The sequence below is a fragment of the Protomyctophum bolini genome (genome assembly GCF_963924005.1).
Source record: "Protomyctophum bolini genome assembly, chromosome: 5".
NCBI classification, from domain to species: domain Eukaryota; kingdom Metazoa; phylum Chordata; class Actinopteri; order Myctophiformes; family Myctophidae; genus Protomyctophum; species Protomyctophum bolini.
The window spans coordinates 32070775-32095333 of NC_137866.1; the positions used below are offsets into that span (position 1 = coordinate 32070775).

At 45.3% G+C, this 24559-nt stretch overlaps 1 protein-coding gene across 1 annotated transcript in view; it reads left to right on the forward strand.

The window, feature by feature from the left end:
* Positions 1-24559, forward strand: part of nphp4 (nephronophthisis 4) — a 268172-nt gene that overhangs the window by 206757 nt on the left and 36856 nt on the right. Inside the window, exons 16-19 of the mRNA XM_080762891.1 lie at positions 5927-6087; positions 9436-9607; positions 20717-20854; positions 23882-24111. Coding sequence (XP_080619017.1) covers positions 5927-6087; positions 9436-9607; positions 20717-20854; positions 23882-24111 — 701 coding nt within the window. The remainder of the gene's footprint in view (positions 1-5926; positions 6088-9435; positions 9608-20716; positions 20855-23881; positions 24112-24559) is intronic.

Sequence of the window (24559 nt, forward strand, 5' to 3'; positions counted from 1 at the left end):
AGGTATAAAGTAAAAGGAAAACGTGACAACCGTATGGAAAAAGGGGCAGAAGAATGCAGAAGTACGGGGGCGCTGCCCGGAGCAGTGTGTTATTCAAGTCTTCGCCTCTTGCAAGGCTCCCCCCCCCCCCCCCCGATCTCTCTCATTCCTTCTCCCTCGCCCCCCCCCTCTCTCCTTGTGCTCCCTCGCTCCCCTCTGTCAGAAGAGCTGTTCTCTTTTCTTTCTTCGTTTCTTAAAAAAAAAAAACATCCATGGTGGTCAGTCAGTCAGTGGCATGAAAGATGCATGTCGATAATGTGCTGCCCCCCTGTGGGCGTTCTGCCAGCCCCCTCCCTGTCTTCAGTGTGTGTGTGCGTGCGTGCGTGTGCCTGCATGACACAGACGGACCCTCGCTGGAGCAACAGGCCATGTGAGGATGCACGTGTGGGAGGTTGTACTGTACTGGCAGGATTTATGTGTGAGACGGAGAGGGAAAGTCTCCTGGTGAATGGTGCGACTACAGTATGTGTGCTCATGTAACGAGCTAGCCCGCGTGCGTGCCTGCGTATGCGTGCGTGCGTGCGTGTACTTGTACTACAATACTTCTGTGGGCCAAGAGTCCCCACCATTAGCTAGGTATAACTACATAAAAATCACACTCGTGTGAAGTGAGGGGCGCTCTTATCATCATACATCATCTCATTCCAGCCAATCATAATTTGCATCCTCACCTTCGTCTTCAATGTTTGTCTTTACAAACACTCAAAACTGGCCATTCATTGTCAATGGCATTCAATGTCAACAACACAGTGTTTGTCACACCCTCAAAGCTGGACATATAGGAGGGGCTTTTGAGGGCCTTCAAAAATCACACTTGTGTGAAGTGAGGGGCACTCTTATCATCATACATCACCACATTCCAGCCAATCACAATTTGCGTCCTTTTCTCCAATCCGTGGTACACACAGACAGACACAGAGAGCTACAGGAGAGGCTAGCGCCCCTCAATCATAATCACACCTGTGTGACGTGACGAGATGTATATTTATATTGGCCACATGATGTCTTTGTCGTCATTCACTGCCCTATGAACAAACATTAAAGTCCATAGACTTGGCTGGCAAACGATTTACGTCATAAGTGCTCTAATCAAACATTTAATATCCCACACACTTGGCTGCCACATGGCGCAATCTTCAAAAGCCACATATTGGACGGGCTCACAAATATTATGTCCTCACTATAGTGTGCGCGCTCATTTGGAGGCCTTGCAGGTCTCTTTAACACAGTCAGCCTGTCACCAAAGGTCCTCATTATTTCCCTTGCAGCCGGCTGGCTGCCTCTCACATTCAACGTCAGGGAATAATGAAGACAGAGAACAGGGACTTTGATACTGAGGCAGGACGGGGAATCCCACTGGAAGTGGAGTTTGCGCAGCCAGCCACCCACAACCCTCCCTTCGGACAGCATGCGTGCGTTCATGTATGGCCGTGTTGGAGGGAAGCCGGGCAGGGAGGGTGATCTTTGATGCTGTACCAGTGAATCCTGTTGGTTGGTCAGGGCGCTGCACCTGTTCATTGGGGTGTGAAACTGGGGAAAAATAGTTTGTACCTCCCATGTCTTCCCACTGAAAACAGGAGAGAAAAAACTCTGCATTGATGTCACACTTATTGGAGGAGATTATGGTTGTCTGTCAAGCCCCCATTTAGGGCTTACCAACGTTGAAGCGTTTGGCCCTACTGGTCAGAGCTGGGACTGCAGGTGTGCCCCAGCTGGGGTTTAACATTGAGTACTTCCGCATTTTGGGGTGCTTACTTCCACTGAAATGAATAGCGGGGGTTGGGGCAGTCCGCCCTCTATCCTTTACTCTTGTTGTGTGTGCTCTCCCAGTTGACTTTATGCAGACCACGGCCATCTTGAGATCAGAGATTGGAAGCGCTCGCTTTCAGCAAAGCAACGTCCTGCTTCCTCCTGAACTATGTGGGTCCTCTACAGGGCGGTTCTGGACAACTGTGGGTTCGACCGACTCGACACCGGCCACTGCAACCCCTGCGCGGGTGTGGAACACGTGTGTCGAATTTGATGTCGGTGGGGCGAACGGTTCTCGATCTACGTGGATTTCACCCAGACAGACAGACGTGTACAGACAAACGTACAGAAACTTGGTGCATTCATAGATAGAAGATGGCAATATGGCCGTGGTCTGCATAATAGTCATTAGGACCAGCTGTAGAAGTTAGCGGTGAAAATGAAGGGAACAGAATACAAGCGGCAATACAAGTGTCGAAAAGAACAAAATAAAGTAAAATAGACTGATTTCTTTTTTACAGGTACACCATGTTTTTCTGGTGTGTTAAACTCATATCATGTGTGAGTGTGTGTTGCTTTTCTGTACACCTATGTCAGGATGTATGCCTGTGTTTGTTCAATGCCCTCACATAGCGAGAGAAACTAATCAAAATGTTATCGTAATCCAAATGGGAACAGAGTGGTTCCAATGTGGTTCTGAGACATAACGTGGCCAGCCTTTACTTTACTTCATGTGTTTATTTACCAGAGAGAACGCATTAAAGTCGATAGTGAAATGGCATTTTCGGACATTCTTATCTGAAACGGCCTCGCAACTCATCAGATGGTCCCATATGCCTTCAGGCTACGGAGTGGTGGAATCTCACTCACTGCAGCTGTGGCAGCAGAGGGCTAGTGTTTGTATCCTGCTGCTCATGCTGGCCAAGGGAGACTTTCTTACCTTTCATATTTTTGTGTGTTGATACTATTACTATATACTATAAAATAATGCTGTCAAAGTTAACGCGTTATTAATGCATTAACGCAACACCTTATTAACGGCACTAATTTTTTTATCGCATTAACGCTTTTTTTTTTTTTTCACAACGATTGGCAGGCGGGATGTTGAGGAATACTGGTTCCTGCAATGCACTCCCTTCCCAGACCCCTTGTTAGGATGTTTTAAGTGGAGCCTTCCATTTACATTTCACAAGGGTTTTGCTCGTGTCGTACGTTCCAGTCCAAAAAAGCTTGAGAAACCTGTGCAATTCATCCATCCAGACCAAAAGCAAAACAGTTGTTTGTGTTGAATGTGCTAATTGCACAGAATTATTCAAAAGAGAGAAAATGGGCAAGCCATAAAATAATGCACATTGCACTTGTCTTTTCATACGTCATGTGGAAAAAAGGTAAATAAAAAAGTAACATTAATGGTGTCAAACCTGATCGGAGCATCTCTACAATACAGCGTTTTCTTTCAGTTCATCATTGAATTTAGAGCAAAAAAGGTTTTGCGATTAATTGCGATTGCGGTGATCGCACGATTAACTACACAAATCATGCGATTAATCGCGATTAAAAATTTGAATCGCCTGACAGCACTATAAAATACACAAAAATAGATTTTATTTCAATTGTTTTGGCATCAATTGTTAGGTATGCCCATAATGATGACCACGGATATCCTACTATAATGAGGCCACTCCTTTCACCTGGGCCAGGCTCTGCCAGTGGGCCTAATGAGGCCAACTCCTTTCACCTGTGCAATTTCCAGCCTCTGCCTCAGCCAATTGAGGCTCAACCAATCAGGCTCTGCCAGTGGGCCGACAGGCATGTACAGGTCTAGTGCTCTAAAAGTGTGATATTTTTTTTCTTCTAACCCTAACCCTTTAATGAACGCTCAATTCACAAGAAGTGAATCAATTGAACATGATGTCATAAACATAAGCTAATTCCCATCTGTACGGTAGTAAAACCAGTAAGATGCCTGAGGGCGAGAAGCATACGCCTCGTTGCACGCAGACTGCTGACCGAGCGTTGGTGCTTTAGCATGGGGCAGTCAGATCAACATGGAATTAATTCTGTACTCACTACTCAAGTAATGTATTTCCTGTTTTTGTAGTGAAATGAAACATACTGGGTGATAAGTAACAAGGGAATATATTGGTGTGTGTGTGTGTGTGTGTGTGTGTGTCCTGAATGCAACACACATTCAGTGCTCTATGCACGTGGCTTTTTTTTCTCTGCGTGCGTGCGTGCGCATTTGCTTATGCATATACTCAGTGTAAGTCATTGCTGGATCCCAACCAGTCCGGATTTAAGAAGGCCCACTCCACAGAAACTGCCCTGCTGGCAGTCACAGAAGCACTACATGCTGCCCAAGCTGCTTCCCACTCTGCAGTACTGATCCTCCTAGACCTATCGGCAGCATTTGACACAGTGAACCACCAGCTGCTCCTAGACACCCTAGCGGATCTAGGCATCGGTGGAACGGCACTAAAGTGGTTCTCTTCCTACCTCACCGACCGGACCTACCAGGTTTCCTGGAAAGGTCTGTTATCATCCCCCCGAACCCTCCAAACTGGGGTCCCACAGGGATCTGTACTTGGTCCCCTCCTTTTCTCACTGTACACCAAATCCCTTGGCACTATCATCTCTGCTCACAATATATCCTATCACTGCTACGCCGATGACACACAACTGTTTCTATCCTTCCCCCCCTCTGCCACTCAGGTGGAAGAGCGCATCACCGCATGCCTGGCTGACATCTCACAGTGGATGTCCTCCAACCACCTCAAACTGAACCCAGACAAGACTGAGCTTCTCTTCTTCCCAGCTAAGTCCTGCCCTATGCGGGAGCTAACTATCTCCGTAGACAACGCCCTGGTAACGTCTGTCCCAACAGCCAGGAATCTTGGTGTTGTCCTGGACAGTCAGCTCTCGTTCAAAACTCACATCACAGCTGTCACTCGATCCTGTAGGTTCACACTCTATAACATACGACGAATTAGACCGTTCCTCACCCAGGAATCAGCCCAGCTCCTAATCCAGACAACAGTCTTGTCAAAACTTGACTATTGTAACTCCCTCCTTACTGGCCTACCAGCATGTGCACTTAAACCTCTCCAGCTGATCCAAAATGCCGCAGCTCGCTTGGTCTTCAACCAGCCAAAATTCTCACATGTCTCCCCCCTGCTCCGTTCCCTCCACTGGCTCCCGGTCGCTGCCCGCACAGAATACAAAACTCTGATGCTGGCATTCAAAGCAACCAAAGGTATGGCTCCCCCATATCTTGCAAGTATGATCGAACCCTACAAACCCTCCCGCTCACTCAGATCAGCCAACGCAGGGAAGCTGGAAGTACCCTCACTAAAAACGCCGGGACAACACTCCACACGTCCCAAACTCTTCTCCCTTCTGGCTCCAAAACTGTGGAATGCACTTCCCATTGCAGTCAGAACTGCAGCATCACTCCCAATCTTCCGCCGTAGTCTGAAAACCCACCTTTTCAGACTCCATCATGGCCCATAGCACTTACCCCACCCCCTTAGATAGCAATTCTGTAGACTTAGATAGCATTTGATACAGTCTTATAGCATGTTATGTAGACAGCATAAGTGCATTGTATGTGCTATTGTCATAGCACGTCATAGTACATATGTATAGCATAGTAGTATAGATGTATAGCTTATTTGTATAGTTTCATTATAGATATTCCACTGTTACTTTCTTAGCTTACGCATGTTTCATGATAAATGTTTTTTATGTGATGTATACCCATGCTTTTTTGTTCTTGCTTAATGTAAGTCGCTCTGGATTAAGAGCGTCTGCTAAATGCCTAAATTGTAAATTGTAAATTGTAAATTGTGAGCTTGTAGATCTGCTATTTTCGAAAGATTGTTATACATTTGAAAACTTGAAAAGGGACATTCTGCACAATGAGTACTTTCACTTTCGGTACTTCCAAGTACATTTTGATAATAATAATAATATCTGGGACATATATAGCGATGTTCATGGTACTCAAAGACGCTGCATGTGTGGGGGCCATGCAGGGGACGGAACATAAGACCATTGCAGTATTGACACGTTTAACTCTAGTAAAACAATGAGTACTTTTGTCCCACCACTGACCTCTATATTCTCTGTGGGGTTGCAGGCTGCCCTGGGCTGCAGGTCCAGTTCCTGGTGGACGAGTCGTTCCTGAGGCCCGGCGAGAAGCGCTGGTTCCTGCGCTACCTGGCTCTGCACACCATGCAGGTAGACGTGTGGGACAGCAGCTCCCTGCTCCTCATCGGCTCTACGGCCATCCAGCTCAAGGTACGACTTGTACCCCCCGTCCCCCCCTGTCCCCCGTCCCCCCCTGTCCCCCGTCCCCCCCTGTCCCCCGTCCCCCCATCGGGCACTTACTCTGCACCCACTTTAGTGTCGAACCGCCCCCTGCTATTACCGCTTTTAACACCAGCCGTTAATTCATTAAACAATTTACAATTTAGGCATTTTGCAGATGCTCTTAACCCATTTTGACCTGAGGACAATTCTACAAAATTGTCTTCTAAATCCTGACAGTTTTCTGAAATACTTTTTATATCAGTGGTGCTCAATATTTCATGTCAAGGACCCCAAAAACTAAACTGTAATTGACCGCCGACCCCCATCTGAAAGTATGTTATTCCAGGGACCCCCCAGAAGCAAAGACTTGAGTTAAAAACGTTCGCTGTGAAAGAATATATAGTCAAAGATTTGCGCCACATTTTCACGATTTAAAAAAAATTGCAGACCTATGAGCTTGTAGATCTGCTATTTTTCAATAGCTTAAGTAGAACATGGATGGGTTAATCCAGAGCGATTTACAGTAACAGTTACAGAAGAAAAACATGGTAATACATTATATTCATAAAAAATAGTCATCATGAATCATACGTAAGCTATAAGAACCTAACAGTGGAATATCTATGTAATGAAAATATGCGTATGTACCGTACCGGCCTGCAGTATTCTTCCGTGCAACCCTTGGTTTGAAGGACCCAAAAAACGTAAACCGGATGTCACTTGCATAAAGGCGATCGAAAGTAACGTAAACAGTGGGTGTGGTGGATGCACGCTGATCAAAATGGACCATTGTCCCTCCCCTGTTTACACCATCACCTAGAAACCCAGTGCTAATGTAAGTAGCATTGCGACTCGATCTATCATATTCATAACCACTATAAAACACCATTTGGGGTAGATCTACGCCAATGGCGGGTGCTCAGACTATTTGAAATGACAGATCTATACAGTACGTCACAATCGGGGAATGTGTTATTTTATTCCATTTAGACCTGAGGACGATAAAAAAAAAAACTCCGTTCACTTCATGGGGCCAGTCCAATGGCGGCTCTTCTACATACAGTAGACTTCTATTGGTTTCTCCCTATTTGAAGGCTTCAAATACTGACAACCAAGTCTATGGGCTCGTGCGAGTACATGAACCATGTGACCGGGCTGTTTTCTGCCCCCTCAATGTCACAACTCTTCTATAGATGGCTCTGGGTATAACATATTGCTTAAAACACCAAAAGGGGACCCCGTCCTGAATGTGTTATGCACAAAGTGGCACATTGCACCTATAATGACATGCCCAAAAACGGGGATGCCAAGTTGAAAATGATAGATATTATACCTGTGTTTCCTCAAAACCAAATATGAATATTATTTTACTGCCATATCTACTGTTTTTGATATAACCTGCAATGGGAGTGAAAGTAGGAGCAGCTGGTGAAACTAAACCATAAATTACTCCACAAATTAATTCCACTTCCATCTTTCTCTGCAGTTCTTTCTTTCAGCCTTTCAGCCTTTTTTTCCACCGTGCCTGAAAAAGAAAACAAAAAAAACAGGCTAAGCTCAGAAGTATGTCCAAATATTTGGACAGATCTTTCTAATTATTCCTCGCAACGAATTTGTTTGTTTTCCCGCGGTCTATTGATGTCGCTTGGCTTCGAGGAACTAAGTGGGGGGAGTGCTTTGAAAACGGGCAATCGTGCAGCAACCCCACTTCCTCATCCCCGGGCGGCGAGCTATAATGCACACATGGCTCAGAGTAATTGAAATGAATTCGCCTCAGCATTCCACTCAGTACGTCGTCAGCTTTTATGCTTATAGGAAAGTATATGCAAATGCCGGTGGTGTCTTTGTTCAAAGAGAATGGCGCGAGTATAAGACAAGGAGACGGCCTGCTGCACGTTTGGATTTTAAACATGAAACATTGGAGCCGCTGCGGGGCATTCCTCAGAGTGCCTTCTCTTCCGAAAAAACAACAACCTTTTGTTGCGGGATGTTTTTTCACGTTGGACCCCTGACCAACCATTAAGAGTTCTCCTAGGTTTTGTTTATTTTATCCTATTAAATAAACAAGCTGCAGATTAAAGGCTTGTTTCAAGCTTTCCTCAAGCTCGACACAATTTCTTATTCATTGAACTTAAAATGTCTCTTCTTGCCAGTTGTGCAAGATGTGGCATTGGGTTTTTTTCCTGTCTGACACAGCTGTTCTTTGCTTTATCTTTACGCCTCAGCACTGTCTTCTGTTCATTTTGCACCCGGTTTAATCCATTGAAACCTGAGGAGCAGATTCTACAAAAAATGTCTCCTTAAGTCCTGTCAGTTTTCTGAAAAACCCTATGTTTCTATATATCATAAATAAAATATATAAAAACCCTATGTTTCTATATATCGGTGGCCTTTTTCATGTCGAGGAGCCCCAAATATGATCTGTATTTGGCCGCCGGACCCTCACCTGAAAATATGTTGCACCCTCCCCCCCAGAAGCAAAGATCTGAGTTAAAAACGTTCACTGATTACAGAATATTCAAAGATTTGCGTCGCATTTTCACAATTTTTTAAATATAGCAGATCTACAAGCTCGAATGCCACGCTACAAGCTTGCAGATCTGCTATTTTTCAACGGCTAGGTTTCTAATAATGGTTGTTAAAAGCTATAAGGGTGACACAGATAGGTCTAAACGGCTTAATCTGATTCCACCTCCCTCTGCCCCTCCCCCTCCCCTCACGCTGAAAACATCCTCAGTGGTGATTTAACTGGGACGTGTAAATAATGGGCCGGTTCTCTAACACATGTTAAATCTACACTGAGGATTTTTCGGTGCACCATGCGCTCATTTCTTGTTCCCCCTTTCTTTCCCCTTCTGTTTGACTGCTCGTTAGAGTTCCACTTATTGTCTCAGTGTTTTGTGTGTGTGTGTGCGTGCGTATCTAGTTCAGTGTTACTGGGTTGGGGGGTACTCACATTTTAACATGAGTGTTGCACTGAATCATAACACATTCGTGTTCTTTATATCATCCACTGTCTCTGCATTGTGTGCTCAGTGTCCAACATTTCACACTATTATCACTATTCTAATATTCTTCACCGCTTTTCAGCATTAATTGTCAAATGTTTCTTTTAAAAATAGCCGATCTACAGCACAAGCTCACAACATGGCATGTTAATTGTGAGCTTGACGGATAAAGGTCTAACGAACCGAAACATGCCTCCGCCCCCCCCATCTGAAAATATGTTGTTCCAGGGACCTCCCCAGAAGCAAAGATTTGAGTTAAAATGTTCACTCTGTAATAATATATATTCAAAGATTTGAGGCACATTTTCACGATTTCTCTCCACCACAGCACATGCTGCGTCAGGGCCGCGAGGCCGTGCAGGCCCTCCACGAGGTGGAGGTACTGACCACCGACTACGTGGGCGAGGAGGACACCCCACCGATGAGGTCCCCCGCAGCGCCTCCCCTCAACGTGCACACCCTTATCCGGGGCCAGCTGCACGTGCGCACAGGCAACGTTGGTAAGTAAGCCTCGCCGAGCCACAAGGCCCATCTCCTGTTTCTGTAGCGTGAGGCAGCTTGATGTACAAGTACACCCCCTGGACATGATGCTAGTATGTCGCAGGGACCTCACCCCCAATCCAACCCTTGATGCTGAGTGCCAATTTAGCAGGGAAGCACTGGGTCCCTTTTTTTTGGTAGTCTTTGGTACAGTATGACCCAGAGCCTTAGATATAGACAGAGTTACGCAAACTGCGTTCACTTCATGGGGCCAGTCCAATGGCGGCTCTCCCACATATACTTCTATTGAGAATGGGGACAACCAACTGGGCCAAGTCCTGGACCGGAAGTAGGCACTGGCAGAAATGCATTGGACTCAGGCAACAGCCCAGCTTTAATGATCTTTAATCCCTTTATTTTAGATTGTTTTGTAGTAATAGTACAACATAAACATTAAAGTAAGTAATTTTTACTGTACAATACTTTAAAACAGTTGTCATGTTGCACACATGCTTAAAATAGCTCTTATTTGCGCCGCTCTCGTTGAAAACAATGTATTTTCAACTCCAGCTTGTCTCAATTCACGCTGCATGAACAGCGCTCGAGAACTGGGTTTCTGCCCCATCAATATCGTAACTCTTCTATTAGATGGCTCTGGTATGACCCGGCCGGGGCTCGAACCCTGACCTCCCCGTCTCAGGGCGGGCACTCTAAAGACAAGGCTACTGAGCCGGTGAAGAGAGCACAGTTTTTCCTCAGAGACAAAAACTTTTAATATTGATCCTGTGGATCAGCACGTACCATATGGGATCACGTGAGACAGAGCCGAGATATGACAACAAGAAGAAGAAACGGGCGCAGCGCTGAGTGGTACCTCTCTAGGGACGTAAAACAAAGGCGCACGCGGCCTTGACCCCGGTGGGCCTTATAGTTGTCGGCAGACCATCGACATGTTCCGCCTCATTGTTGTTTGAATGTTTGGAGGAGAGATTATTGATGACTGTGACTTTAGTTTAAACGCAACAATACAACAGAGGACGACGGGGAAGAGACGGTACTTCTCTGCCTGTGGTGCCTCTTGACTGATCACGGTGACAGTTCACAGCGCAGCCTGGTTGCTTTATGCTCCTCTCCAGCACCGACTTAAAAATAACATTGGCAAAAAAAAAGAAGGGAAGAAAGTGAAGCTTCAAAATTGTCCTCATTTTCCCATCAGTTTTTGACATTTGGGTTTGGCATTCTGAATGGGTGCGTGTGACACTTTCACTGACACGTACGTAAGGTGTTCCGCATGAGCGATCAACGGGCGGCGCCTCCGGGCTGGGTCTGGGAATGACAACACTCAACTGGAGATAATGGAGAGAAATGACACAACCCGGAGCTTTTCTTTTTCCTTCTCTTAACCGTGCAATTGAGGATAATAATGGGTGGAAAGTTGGTGCCGTAAATGGTCTATGAATAGAAAGGCGTTAAACTCAATAGGCTTGCTGATGGTTCCTATCTGCAGTGATAAAGGGGATGAGTGAATGATCCCTTCACATTATGGATCGTGACATTGGCGACTGATGAACGAGCCCATTTTGATATACTCCACGGCCAGTGGTGGAAAAAGTACTCAAATGTTTAACTTTAGTAAAAGTATCAATACTGCAACATAGAAGTATATTCTGTTTCTGATTCTGATCATTTGATTTGGAGTATTATCGTTTTTTCCCGATCCGATATTTATATTTTTATAGAACACTTCCCAAATCCCAAATCGCAGACGATATCCAGTCTAATATCATGATATGGATAATGTTGATACTAGGGATGTCCCGATCACGTTTATTGCTCCCGATCCGATTCCGATCATTTGAAAATGAGGTGATCAAACTAATACCAGTAAAGTAAAACTTATCAGAGGATCCCCAGAATTACCCATCTGAAAATATTTGATTCCAGGGTTATCTATACAACGATGTGCGCCACATTTTCACGTTGTCTCCAAAATAGCAGATCTACAAGCTCATAGCGCTGCACTCGGTACCGTGCTATGAGCTTGTAGATCTGTATTTTTCAACAGCAAAAGTTTAAATATGAGGTGCCACAGATGCGTTTCAGGGTCTTAACGTGTTAAGATACTGTATCTTGGTGTGCCTGTGTGCTCTCTCTCTCTGTCTGTCTGTCTGTCTGTCTGTCTGTCTGTCTGTCTGTCTGTCTGTCTGTCTGTCTGTCTGTCTGTCTGTCTGTCTGTCTGTGTCTCTCTCTCTCTCTCTTTCTCGTCGCCTCTTCATCACCCAAAGCACCGGGCGTGAGAGCGCGGTGAGTTATTAGGAGAGTATCTGGCATGTAAATTTCAATCAAGCAGTTAGATATCCATCAGGGCCCGGGCCCGCCCGCACCTCACACCTCCTCCAGCTGCACGACAGCCCCACAATCAATGCTGCCGCAGAGAGAGAGAGAGAGAGAGGCGGGTGAGTGGTTTCTCTCCTGTCTGTCTGTCTGTCTCCTCCTTCACCCAAATTCACCTTCCCTCGCAGCCGCCCCGATTTCAGTCTTTGTCCTCTTCTCTCTCTCTCTCTCTCTCTCTCTCTCTCTCTCGTCTCTGTCTCTCGCAGAGCTTTTTTCTTTTTATTCATCTCTTTTCTTTCTCCTGCTCACCTCTCTTGTACCTGCTCTACATACAGTGTATATTGTCCATTTCCATCTCTCTCTCTCTCTCTCTCTCTCTCTCTCTCTCTCTTGTCTGTCTCATCAAGGTGTAATGGATACAGGTGGTGACATTTGCAGAGTGGTGAGGGGATGTGAGGCTTCATGGTCATTAGTGTTTGCTGAAGAATAGCCTCAGGAATGAGGATATATTGTTTTTACCAACGCTAAGACAGATTGCACAAGAGTCTGACAGGGATTTGCTGGCCAAAACACACGCACACAAGCACGTACGGCCGTCTGCGCTCACCCACGCACACGTGCACACACACAGCATCACTTAGATACCTTGCATGCTTGTACTATGCACACACACACATGCGCTGACAGACAGACAGACAGACATACAGAGGGGTTAGCAGACCACAGGCAGGTTGTTTCTATGGCATGTGGATTGCAGAGTGTGGACTATAGGAGAGAAAGAGGGTCGACCCTTCTTGGCAATGGCATGTGAGCAATAGTTACTGCCATTTACACTTACCGTATATCTCGGTTTTGCTCATTTGCATTGTGCCTATTTATAATCAACAATGCATTGTGCCTATACAATGTGGGCGGCTGTGGCTCAGGAGGTAGAGCAGGTCGTCCAATGATCCGTGGGTCAGCGGTTCGAATCCAGGCCCCTCCTATCCAGTTCAGTGTCCTTGGGCAAGACACTGAACTCTGTACCTTGCCTCCAGTGGTTGCCACTGTTGGTGTGTGAATGTAGGTAAGTGAGGACGCAGGCGTTGACTGTATGAATGAATGGACCATTGTAAAGCGCACTGAGTAAGCACTCTGTGCATAGAAAAGCGCTATAAAAATGCAGTCCATTATTATTGTAATCATCAGGTTATAAGTTATAACCACTATTTGAACCACTTGGTTAGATTTTGTCATAAAGTGGTGTTGTGCGAAACCATAAAGAAAATAGGTGTACAATGTAATTCTTCTATTGTCACTATTTTGTTGTTTTTAATATTGTCATGTATAGTGACAGACTGAGAGACATGCCCAACATAGGGGATGCCAGGTTGAAAATGGTTCATAAAAATTATTTCCCCCCAAAATTGGTTACCGGTATATAGCTAATTGTACTCTGAAATGATATTTCAATAGCAAACCCTACAGCTCTCTTTCTCTCTTTTTGAGTTTAATGTGTTTCGGCCATGCGTGCTATTAATCATGTCTGTACTTTGGCTCCGGTGGGAATTCATCAGAATCAGTCTTTATTGGAAACGGTGAGTGACGGATCATCATCGCCAGAACGACAAAGAGCGAAACACCACATAATATCCTTTTTAATTATGATGAGGTGGGATTGACATGTCATTAATTAAATGGTAATGATTTATGCCGTCAGGTCCTTTCAATCATTTTTTATATATATAAAAAGAAACCATGCTTAATATCTTGAAAGGCACCATACCTGCATAATGTGAAATTGTGGCATGCTTTGCTGTTGGGTAAGGTTTTTTTCCACCCTAAAGAGAGAGGACTGTTCCTCATACCTGACGAAGACCCACACGGGTGTAACGTATCTTTTATGTATTCATAAAGAGCATAGGAGCTTACATATCACTGCTAAATCTGTATATTTGTGAGGGGCGCTGCCGCGCTAGCCCCTCCTATATTTAGCTGTTAGTGTAGATTTTCGTCCTACACAAAATTCCCATTGACAATGAATGGAGAATTTACGTTACATGTGACTGATGATGTACGATGATCAGAGCGCCCCTCACTTCACACGGGTGCGCTTTTATTGATCGTATCCTACTGTTCTTGTGGTCGTCTGTCCCTGTGTTGCCTTGAGGCAATATTGTTTTAGTAGTCCAGATTGTCACTGTGTGTCTTATCTATTGACCCGTAGGTTACACAGGCTGAGAGAGAGACTTTCTTTACTTGAGGCTTTTATTCCGTGTTTATACTTGATCCTGTATAACTTCTTTCTGGAGGGGTATATCTAAGGAGGGAACAGTGGTCTTTACTTTGAGCCACAACTGGGATTTTCCTTTGCTCCGATGTGCACGTTTTGACTCCTTACTTTAAGTAAAGTCTCTTGTATGTCTTAAGTCTGAATTCTTGTCTTGCCTCATATCATGTTGTTTTTTTTGCATGAAAGACAAGACATGACCACTAGTATGATCTGTGTACTAACTGTCTGACTGGCTGAGCGACCAGCTTGCCCCTCCAAAAATATATAACATTTTCTTTCTAATTTAAGGTATTCCTAAACCACTGCTTGCTTCCTTTACGCAATCTGCAAATCGGATGATTGAGGTGGCAATTAAAAAGAAAAAGAGGCTACAATTCAATAAAATACACTGCACTCTGCCACAATGCTCCAGTCTCATTAAGAGTTTCTGGGCTTTTGGGAAGTCTTAGCTTCAACACGACATTACATTGACGCGCTTTAATTGTGTTGGGAGGGATTTCGGCATTTTGTTTAAAAAGGCTTTAGGACACATCACACAGAGGACAACTCGATGAAGTGAAACTCTGAACGCAGCAATTAAGTGGCTTTATCGGCCGTAAAGTGAGATCCCTGCCAAGTTAGGTGGGAGTCGGAGGGGAACTGAGGCAGCCTCCCATGTCTCTTAGAGACCTACACTCCTTTATCATCAGCCTGATAATGGGCAGCGAGGAATGAGGGAGCTTCTGTTGCCATGCAAACAGACACAGACAGCACAATTCTGCAGATTAATGGGAGAGGTGTCTGCCTTCCCTTCAACATCCATCTCCTATCCCTCCCGACCGGTGAAGACGACCCAAATATAAATGTCACATTTGTTTGAGTTATACTCCCCGGTACTGCTGTGAAGACGTTACTTTTGCTACTGTATATAAACATCTCCGATCGATAACAGAGCTCATGGAGAGATCCCATTCTCAGTGCCTAATTATTATGAGCCTTTCAGGCCTAAACTTCCGGTAGGACAGACATAGATACTTTTTATGATTGATGGATTCCGTCAATAAGCCTGCAAGAAGGCGATAAGATAACACCACGAGCAAACACATGGAGCAGTTGATGGACTGACGTTGCGACCCCGTAGTTCGGCGTGGCCGTTCAATCACGTTAATTAATTGACCAGGACTTGAATCATCGCATGGATCATCGGATAGCAGCGACTCAAGTGCCAATACAGGTTGACATGGGACTCCTTATTTCACCCGCTAACTGTTTCATCACATTTGCAGGTTGGTTATCCACCGCTCTGAAATTTAAGCTGACGACCGGCTTTGTGGTCTCGGGGAGGGGAGGGGAGGGGGTGTCTTGGCGTGGTGTGCAGGCATTCAGGGCAGGCCTAAAGCTGTCCGTCCAGAGCTGAGTAATTGTAAGAGAGAAGCTGCCAGAGGGGCCAAACTATCAGATATATTGAGTAGCAACTCGCCGTTGTTTGTACTTTGTACTACATTACAATGTACTGTACCTCTCTTCCCCACACGATCCCTCTCATCTCTGCTCCGCTGGCAATACTCAGGGTTAAGGCCAGGACAAAGCGCTGATTTAGTGGCCCCAAAACAAACGTGAGCACGTGCCGTGGGGGTTTTCAGAATGGTCCGCGATATTGAATTTCTCCGTGCCTGCACGTTCCAGGGCCAGCAACCTTTCAGAATAAGCAGATTCTTGCTCGTGCAGGTGTGGCCTGCGGCATAGCTAGACGACCACAGTGTCTAATGAGTGCCTCAAATTGTGTGTGTGTGCGTGCGTGCACGTGCGTACCCCCTTCAGACAAAAAGCATGTGGTCTTAATTTGCCTTGCCTAAAGTATTTTGTCAGGTGGATTACATTTGATATTCCATTCCAATAGGTGTGCTGCTTTGGACAGGTGCTGCTCTCTCCACCTGCATGCAGCTGTGGGTTTCTCTAAGGCTTATCAGGCCACTGCAGGTGTGTGTGTGTGTGTGTGTGTGTGTGTGTGTGTGTGTGTGTGTGTGTGTGTGTGTGTGTGTGTGTGTGTGTGTGTGTGTGTGTGTGTGTGTGTGTGTGTGTGTGTGTGTGTGTGTGTGTGTGTGTGTGTGTGTGTGTGTGTGTACATGATATTTTTTTTCGGATGTCAAAGTGGTAGTAGAAGTATGACAGTTGTCACTCCGAGCCGTCACCAAAAATGGAACTGGATCACAAGAAATAAGGAGGGGTGACATCTCCTCAAAAGCTCCATCACCACACTGTGGCTGGTGGTGAAATAAGGAGGGGTGACATCTCAAAAGCTCCATCACCACACTGTGGTTGGTGGTGAAATAAGGAGGGGTGACATCTCCTCAAAAGCTCCATCACCACACTGTGGCTGGTGGTGAAATAAGGAGGGGTGACATCTCCTCAAAAGCTCCATCACCACACTGTGGCTGGTGGTGAAATAAGGAGGGGTGACATCTCCTCAAAAGCTCCATCACCACACTGTGGCTGGTGGTGAAATAAGGAGGGGTGACATCTCAAAAGCTCCATCACCACACTGTGGCTGGTGGTGAAATAAGGAGGGGTGACATCTCAAAAGCTCCATCACCACACTGTGGCTGGTGGTGAAATAAGGAGGGGTGACATCTCAAAAGCTCCATCACCACACTGTGGCTGGTGGTGAAATAAGGAGGGGTGACATCTCCTCAAAAGCTCCATCACCACACTGTGGCTGGTGGTGAAATAAGGAGGGGTGACATCTCCTCAAAAGCTCCATCACCACACTGTGGCTGGTGGTGAAATAAGGAGGGGGGACATCTCAAAAGCTCCATCACCACACTGTGGCTGGTGGTGAAATAAGGAGGGGTGACATCTCAAAAGCTCCATCACCACACTGTGGCTGGTGGTGAAATAAGGAGGGGTGACATCTCCTCAAAAGCTCCATCACCACACTGTGGCTGGTGGTGAAATAAGGAGGAGTGACATCTCAAAAGCTCCATCACCACACTGTGGCTGGTGGTGAAATAAGGAGGGGTGACATCTCCTCAAAAGCTCCATCACCACACTGTGGCTGGTGGTGAAATAAGGAGGGGTGACATCTCCTCAAAAGCTCCATCACCACACTGTGGCTGGTGGTGAAATAAGGAGGGGTGACATCTCCTCAAAAGCTCCATCACCACACTGTGGCTGGTGGATCGCCGCAGGCACAAGCATGACACCAGTCACTTAAGTAAAAGTATCTTTACTGCAATGTAGAACTACGTATACTCTGTTACAAATAAAATAATTAAAAATGTAATTGAGTAAAAAGTACAAAGGTACTGGCATAAAAATGTACCTAAAGTACCAAAAGTATAAAGAGTATTTCCGATTTTCAGTACTTTTACTTCTACATCTCAGAGGCAAATATTGTACTTTTACTCCACTACATAAAATTATTAGAAAACTTTCGTTACTTTGCAGATTTTGATTATTATTCAAATAGAAACCATACATTTTCCACCACTGGGTGGTGGGTTCTGAGTCTACACTCAGATTTAAGGCACACAATACAGCAACTTGCCATTTTCAGAAATATGCAGATTGTCTCCGTTGTGGCATGTGTCAGTGGAAGGCCAAGAGATGGAGTACAGAGGACTGCTTAACAGCTTTGTTCAGCGGTGCAAACAAAACCACCTGTCAAATTGTCAAAACCACACTGGCAAAAACAAAGGAGATGGTGGCGGATTGTTTTAGGAAGAAACACCCCCCCCCCCCTCCCGTTTCCATCAAGGGAGAGTAATATGTGGAGGTGTGCCAGGGCTGTAAAAGTAGCTGGGTGTGCAATTGGACAATACACTTTATGACTGGACTGACTGCAGTGTTGATTTTGGCAGCACATTTTGATTTTAGTTTTAGTCTCTTGAATAGTTTTCATTTTGTTTTAGTCACATTTTAGTCACTCAGGGCGTCTTACTGCTTACTAATATATGGCTTCAGATCAATTGAGACGAAAACAAAAGGAAAAATAAATCAGGTTTTTAAGCTCTCCTGAACAGTATGACAGTCGACTGTATCAAAAATAGTCGCATATTAACGTTTCTAGACATCGTGAGCTAATGCTAACATTAGCTTTTTTTTCCTCTCCATTTCGGGAGAAGGCGAAACGGAAGTGCATCGTAATAATCTAGTAGTAATCTGCCCGTATCCACCTCGGCAGCGATGTGATATCACTAATGGCCACGCGGTGGCAGCAAACGTGCTAAGGCACACGCGTATGGAATGGAGCTACAAATAATACTGGGTGATTCTTCAATGGTTAGTGAAAAACACCAGCAGTCAAAGGGGGTTAAAGATGAATTAATTAAGCATTATTTAACACTGAAGTCCTTCAAGATCCGGTGTTGTCTGTCAGACTAAACCGATCACCTCGGGGAAACTCGGGTTTAGCGGTCTATGTGTTTAACTTTAGTCTTTGTTCGGCGCTGGAGAAGAGAGCCCTGCAATCGATCATCGTTCACAGTCCGCCACAAGCATGCCCAGAAGTGTTTACTCACCCACCGCTGGCTGCTAAGAAGGAGGGCGAGCAAATGGTTGGGGTGCTGCTGTTTTTTGTCGGAGCAGGGAATGGAGACAGAAGAGGTTTGCAAGCCAAACGGAACCTCTGGCTCGAATCTGCCAAGGGGGGCAGGTTTGAGGTAGATAGGAGCTCCATGCTGACAGCTTGGCTATTCGTACAAAGACAGTCAAAATCCTCCGTGGGGATCCCACGTGGCGTCCATTTGGTTCCATTTTGTGCACTTTTCAGTGTTACAAATGGATGAAATTAACACTCAGGATTTTTACTGGGTGGGAGCTCCAAGCTGACAGCTTGGCTATTCGTACAAAGACATAGAGCCGCTTATACAGTCATTTGGTGCGATTTCCATATTCAAATTTACAAGAAGGGGCTTCCAATTGAATACAGTGTGGAGAGTTAGAACGTCTTCTTTGGTATTTCGTAATGGTGCATGTTTTATTCAGGCTTGCCTGTGATGAGTGCCGCCTGCTATTCTATATCTGCTGTTCTCCACACTGACCGCTCGGCCCAAAAGTGTCTATAGCAGTGGTGGAATGAGTACTCAATTGTTTTACATAAGTAAAAGTATCAATACTGCAATGTAGAACTACGCCGTCACACGTGAAAGTCCGGAATTCAAAATGTACTTGAGTAAAAGAAAAGTATAAGCGTATTGGCATCAAAATGTACTTAAAGTACAAAAAGTAGAACGTAGGCTACTCATTGTGCAGAAGGTCTCATTTCAAGTTTATCAAATGTATAATTATCTTTTGAAAATAGCAGATGTATAAGATGTACAGTATAGGGCTGAAGTGGTACTGTATGTATGTTTTGTAATAATAATCAACATTTACAAAGTAACTAGTAACTAAAGTTTCCAAATTAATGTAGTGGAGACAGTAAAAGTACAATATTTGCCTCTGAAATGTAGTTTCTAGTAAAAATAGAACATTTGAAATACTCAAATTTGTACTCTACCATGCATGTTTGCCCTGCATGTTTCCTCTCACTGACCACTCAGTCAGACAGTGTCTACAGTACAGCCAGTAGTAGCCATCAGTCAGCGTGACACCTAGCATGTTGCCAGCTTGCCCGTGTCCAAACCTTTCTAATGAATAGACCTGGCCGTGTCTCGGTACATTGATTCAGACCAAAAGGCTTTAAAGTCATTGATTGACCTGAACTTTCAAATCTGGCCTGAAAGAGAGCTGCCCATAGGCCTTTAAATAAATAGATTTAGTTTCTAGTGTGAAATGGAAGGATCTGGCTTTCGATCAAACTCTGGGTTGTTAGGAGGTGCCACAGCTATAAGCTAAGTCGAAAAGCCCACATTGTCAAGGCCAGAGCATTTGAAACATGGCCATGCTGTGCCTTTGTAACAAAATTATACTTGTACAATGGCAAATACTTTATTCAGCTGCAGGCGTCTATGATACCTCCTTTCCACTGAAGTTAATAGAAGCATTGTTAAAGTGAACTTTTGAATTATATTTTCTCTGTTTTCTCAGTCATGTGGACGGGTCTCTGCATTAATGTTCTCAGCTCCCCTATAACCATCTTGTTCACCGTGTTGTAGGATGTTATAAACTCCAGTGGCAAAGCTACACCTCCGTTGTATAACCTACAGGTTCAAAGCTACACCTCCCTGTTGTATAACTTACTACAGGTTCAAAGCTACACCTCCCTGTTGTATAACCTACTACAGGTTCAAAGCTACACCTCCCTGTTGTATAACCTACTACAGGTTCAAAGCTACACCTCCCTGTTGTATAACCTACAGGTTCAAAGCTACAGCTCCCTGTTGTATAACCTACAGGTTCAAAGCTACAGCTCCCTGTTGTATAACCTACAGGTTCAAAGATACAGATTACTTTTCAGGTTCCCCCCCCCCCCCCCCCCCCCCACTGCTACGACAGTAATATGCAATGTGGCCCCTCTGGAGCGAGTGTGGAAATATAGTGGCCCTCCATCGTCAAAGTTGCTCACTCCTGATTTAAGTGATTCATTGGTGTCTGTCTTCAGGATGCCCGATGGACCCCAAGCCGAGCGTTGGCAGAGAGCTGCCTCCACCGCGCTCCCACGTCATCACGCCTCACGCTAGCACCGTGGGCTTCAGCGGCGGCAGCCTGGCGGGCCGCAGCACTGTCCAACGACGCAACGGTAAGAACCCGCTGAGCCCATGCTGTGGTGGAAAGTACCTAATAGAGATATTCCACTGTTAGACAGATGCTTACGTATGATTCTTGATGACTGCAGTATTTTTTTTATGTATTTGATGTATTGTTGTTCTTGCTTACTGTAAGTCGCTCTGGGTTTAAAAGCGTCTGTTAAATGCACGCATGCATGCAACTCCCACCCACTCCTGGCCAGGCCCACCCAAAACTTCACTTCTGGCTTCACTACAGCCGTGTACATGTCCATTTAAAATGTAGGCCTACAAATATTTGAGTGTGCATGCGTGCGTGTATTTTTGACATGCCTCTGCCTTGATCAGCTCACCCAGATGTAGTGGATTTCACGATCTTGTCTGTTGGCTTCACCGCTGTACCACTCAATTTGCAACCTAATCGAGCCTGCAGAAGCGCGTGCGTGCGCGTGTGTGCGCATGCGTGCGCCTGAGAATGCATGCAATTGTGTATTTAGACTGCTTACACACAATTGGAGCTGTCAGCAGCACCCTCACATAATAGCTAAAGGACGGACTCAGGGAGACAGATATAAACGCTTCTAATGATGAGATTAAGTATGGGAGCACGGCCCACAATTACTCCACAGTGTGAGGTGTGTAAACAAACCTATGAGAAACACCTCACGTTTCAGCAAAAACATTTATTACGCTGCGCTATACCATGACCGCATGTCAAATAATATCACAGACATGTCATGAGCACATGCAAACAGAATGTGTTATTTTACATTTTAGAGTTATTTTAACTAAAATGTAATGGAGGGGGGCACGGTGGTGCAGTCGGTATAGGACTAGAAGGTCCTAGGTTGGATTATCCCTGGGCTAATGGGTGCTGGGGGCGTGTTCTCTCCTCTGTGTCACCAGTGCCCATACCCGAGGCGGGGTTGACGAAAGGGCCTTTCTGTGTGGAGTTTGCATGTTCTCCCCGTGTCCCGTAGGCCCAGTAGGTACCCTCACAAAAATCATGCAGTAATCCTGGTCTCTAAACTACTTCCCCCTGGCCACCGGGGCACCTGATGGAGGGGAAAGGAACGCTCCGTCTAGCCGGGGGAAACTCCCCTCTGTCAGGTGAAAAGAAGCAGCTTGGACTCCTCATGCACCGAAGGAAGCATGATGTCAGTCCGTTACTCTCCCCATGCAGGTTGGCAGAGGGAGTGTAGGTATGCAGGATTACATTTGATTACAAAAAAATGGGTTACAAAATTGTGGGATAAAAATGTAAAATAAACAAAGAAAAGTTTAAAAAAATATCACAAAGAGAGTCCTCCAAACGGATGAAACAAACAGGAGCAGCTCTCACTGTTGTGCAACAACACTGCTTGCTCTTGTGTTCTACATTACATGTGGCCAATCTGTACCCAGTTTAATTCAAAAGACAGTTTAATTCAAAAGTATATTATGACTAAAATACAAATCTAAATTTGCTGTCAATTCAACTCCATAGCTTGCCTGGCAGTGCACTCCACTCCAGTGACAGGGCCGCCTGTGGCTGTGGAAGTATATAGTGCAGTTTACCTGGACACTATCTGCTCAGGTGATTGGCAGCGAGCCCCAGTGCTTCTCTGATAAGGAATGGAAAAATGGTGGAGAGTGTCCAGAGAGGAAGATATAGCTGTGTGTGTGTGTGTGTGTGTGTGTGTGTGTGTGTGTGGGGGGGGGGTTTGGTGAGATGCTTGATGGGTGAAAGGGAGATGTATATTGGGGGTGTGTGTGTGCGCGCGGACGCACTGTGAGTGAGCAGGGGAGAAGTTTCTCTTCTTGCTTGGCTGAACTTGTCAACTGAGGACCAACAACACAGTCCAACTCTTCTGTTGTGTGTTACTAGCCCTTACCCGTTGTGAGATATTGCCCCCCCCCCCCTTATGGACATGGGGGGTACTGCGCTCTGGGTGTGTTTTCGCATTTTTCATTCACTAATAAATTAATTATTAATTTATAATTTGTTAAATTAGAAAAGTTAAGACCTCCATATTATTATGGTCAATGCCTGTGTGAAAAGTGGGAGTGATTGGTGCAGGTAGTGAGGAGCTACGGCAGTCACAGTGACACACATTCAGACAGACAGACATTGTCAGAATTATAGTATGATTATAGTATGATGATAATAATAATAATAATACTGATGATATAGTATAGTATAGTATAGTATGATGATGATGTTGGAAGAAGAGGGGAGAAGCTATATACTTCACACCAGAGGCCCACGTCTCTCTCTCTCTACCTCTAAATGCTCTCTTTTCTCTCAGTTTTGCCCACATACCACGGTATCTCACTTCATCTATTGTTGCTTCCGTCCCGCTGAGATTATATTTGTGGCGTACGTTCAGAGCCATAGTGATAACACATTGTGCATCGCATGGCAACGCATCGAGTTTCTGGGGATTGGAATGTGTCTGGAGTGCTGCCTCTCATACGAGGGAAGGAACAGTAGTATTTGGACAGCAGCACTCAAAGTTTGGCATGAATGTCTGTCTGAATGAGTGTTGTACGGATTAGTGTTGATTTTGACAGCAGATATAGCTTTATTTTTTTACTTTTAGTCATAGTCCTTTGAATACATTTTCATTTACCGGTAGTTTTTGTCACATTTAGTCAACTGAAATGTTTTAGTATGATAGTCGACTAAATGTCATACGATTTTAGTCACAAGCGTGGCGCGTTGTGAGCTTGTAGATCAGCTATTTTCAGCATGCAACCATGAAGCATTAAATTACTTTTAGTTCTCTCTTCTCCAATAGTCCACCCTTAACATTTTAGTCTAGTTTTTATTAGTCTGTCATCATAAAGCTTAGTTCTTATTTAGTTTTTATTCAGCTTTCCTCAGTGAAAAAAGGTAGTCGACTGACATTTTTCGTCATAGTCAACGAAATCAATAGTGGTTTGTTTTGGATCACAAGATATTGGGGGGAAATAGTCAAAATCCCTCTGAAGAACACAGGCAATTTGCATGAGCCAAATTAATAATATTCGTGTGTGTGTGTGTGTGCGTGTGTACGCAGCGAGGAACGTGGCGCGGGCGCTGAGGCTGGTGGAGGTCGACGGCGACCTCGTGGCTCTCCTCAACGGCGGCGGGATCAAAGACAGGTCCCCCCTGGTGGCCGACGGACGTCGCTCCGCGGACGAGCCCAGCGACATGCGCCGGCGCAAGCTGGAGCGCATGGCCGCCGTGCATCGGCAGGAGGCCCAGAAAGACGCGGAGGGCCAGGTCAAGACGGCGACTAGGGTCATGGTAAGGTTTTAGCCAAGCTCCTATCTCCAAAGCACAGCCGTTGCTATGTTGTCCATGCATGTGTGCCCTCTTGACTCACATTTTAAATGGACAAGTAAGGCAAGTTAATCACGTCTATCCTGGTGCTCTGCATTATGAAATAATATAATGTCTTGGGAGGGAGGCCCCTTTGATGTGAAGTGTCTCTCTCAGAGCTGCCAGCTAGGCTAGCGGTGGCAGAGAGCCTGTAGGGAACATGATGCCCCTCAGCCCCCCTCTGCGTTTGTGGCAAACCGAACAGGCAAGGTGTTCATTGTTCCACTGTACACCCCACGGGCACATCTTGTATTTGTACCCAACGGCGAGTGGCGACGCGTTGCTAAATGCAATTTTGGCTTTGGTACTGTATACACGCCGCAGCTGTGTCACATGTACTCTGTCTTTCTCTGGAGACGGGTGTTGTAGTGTA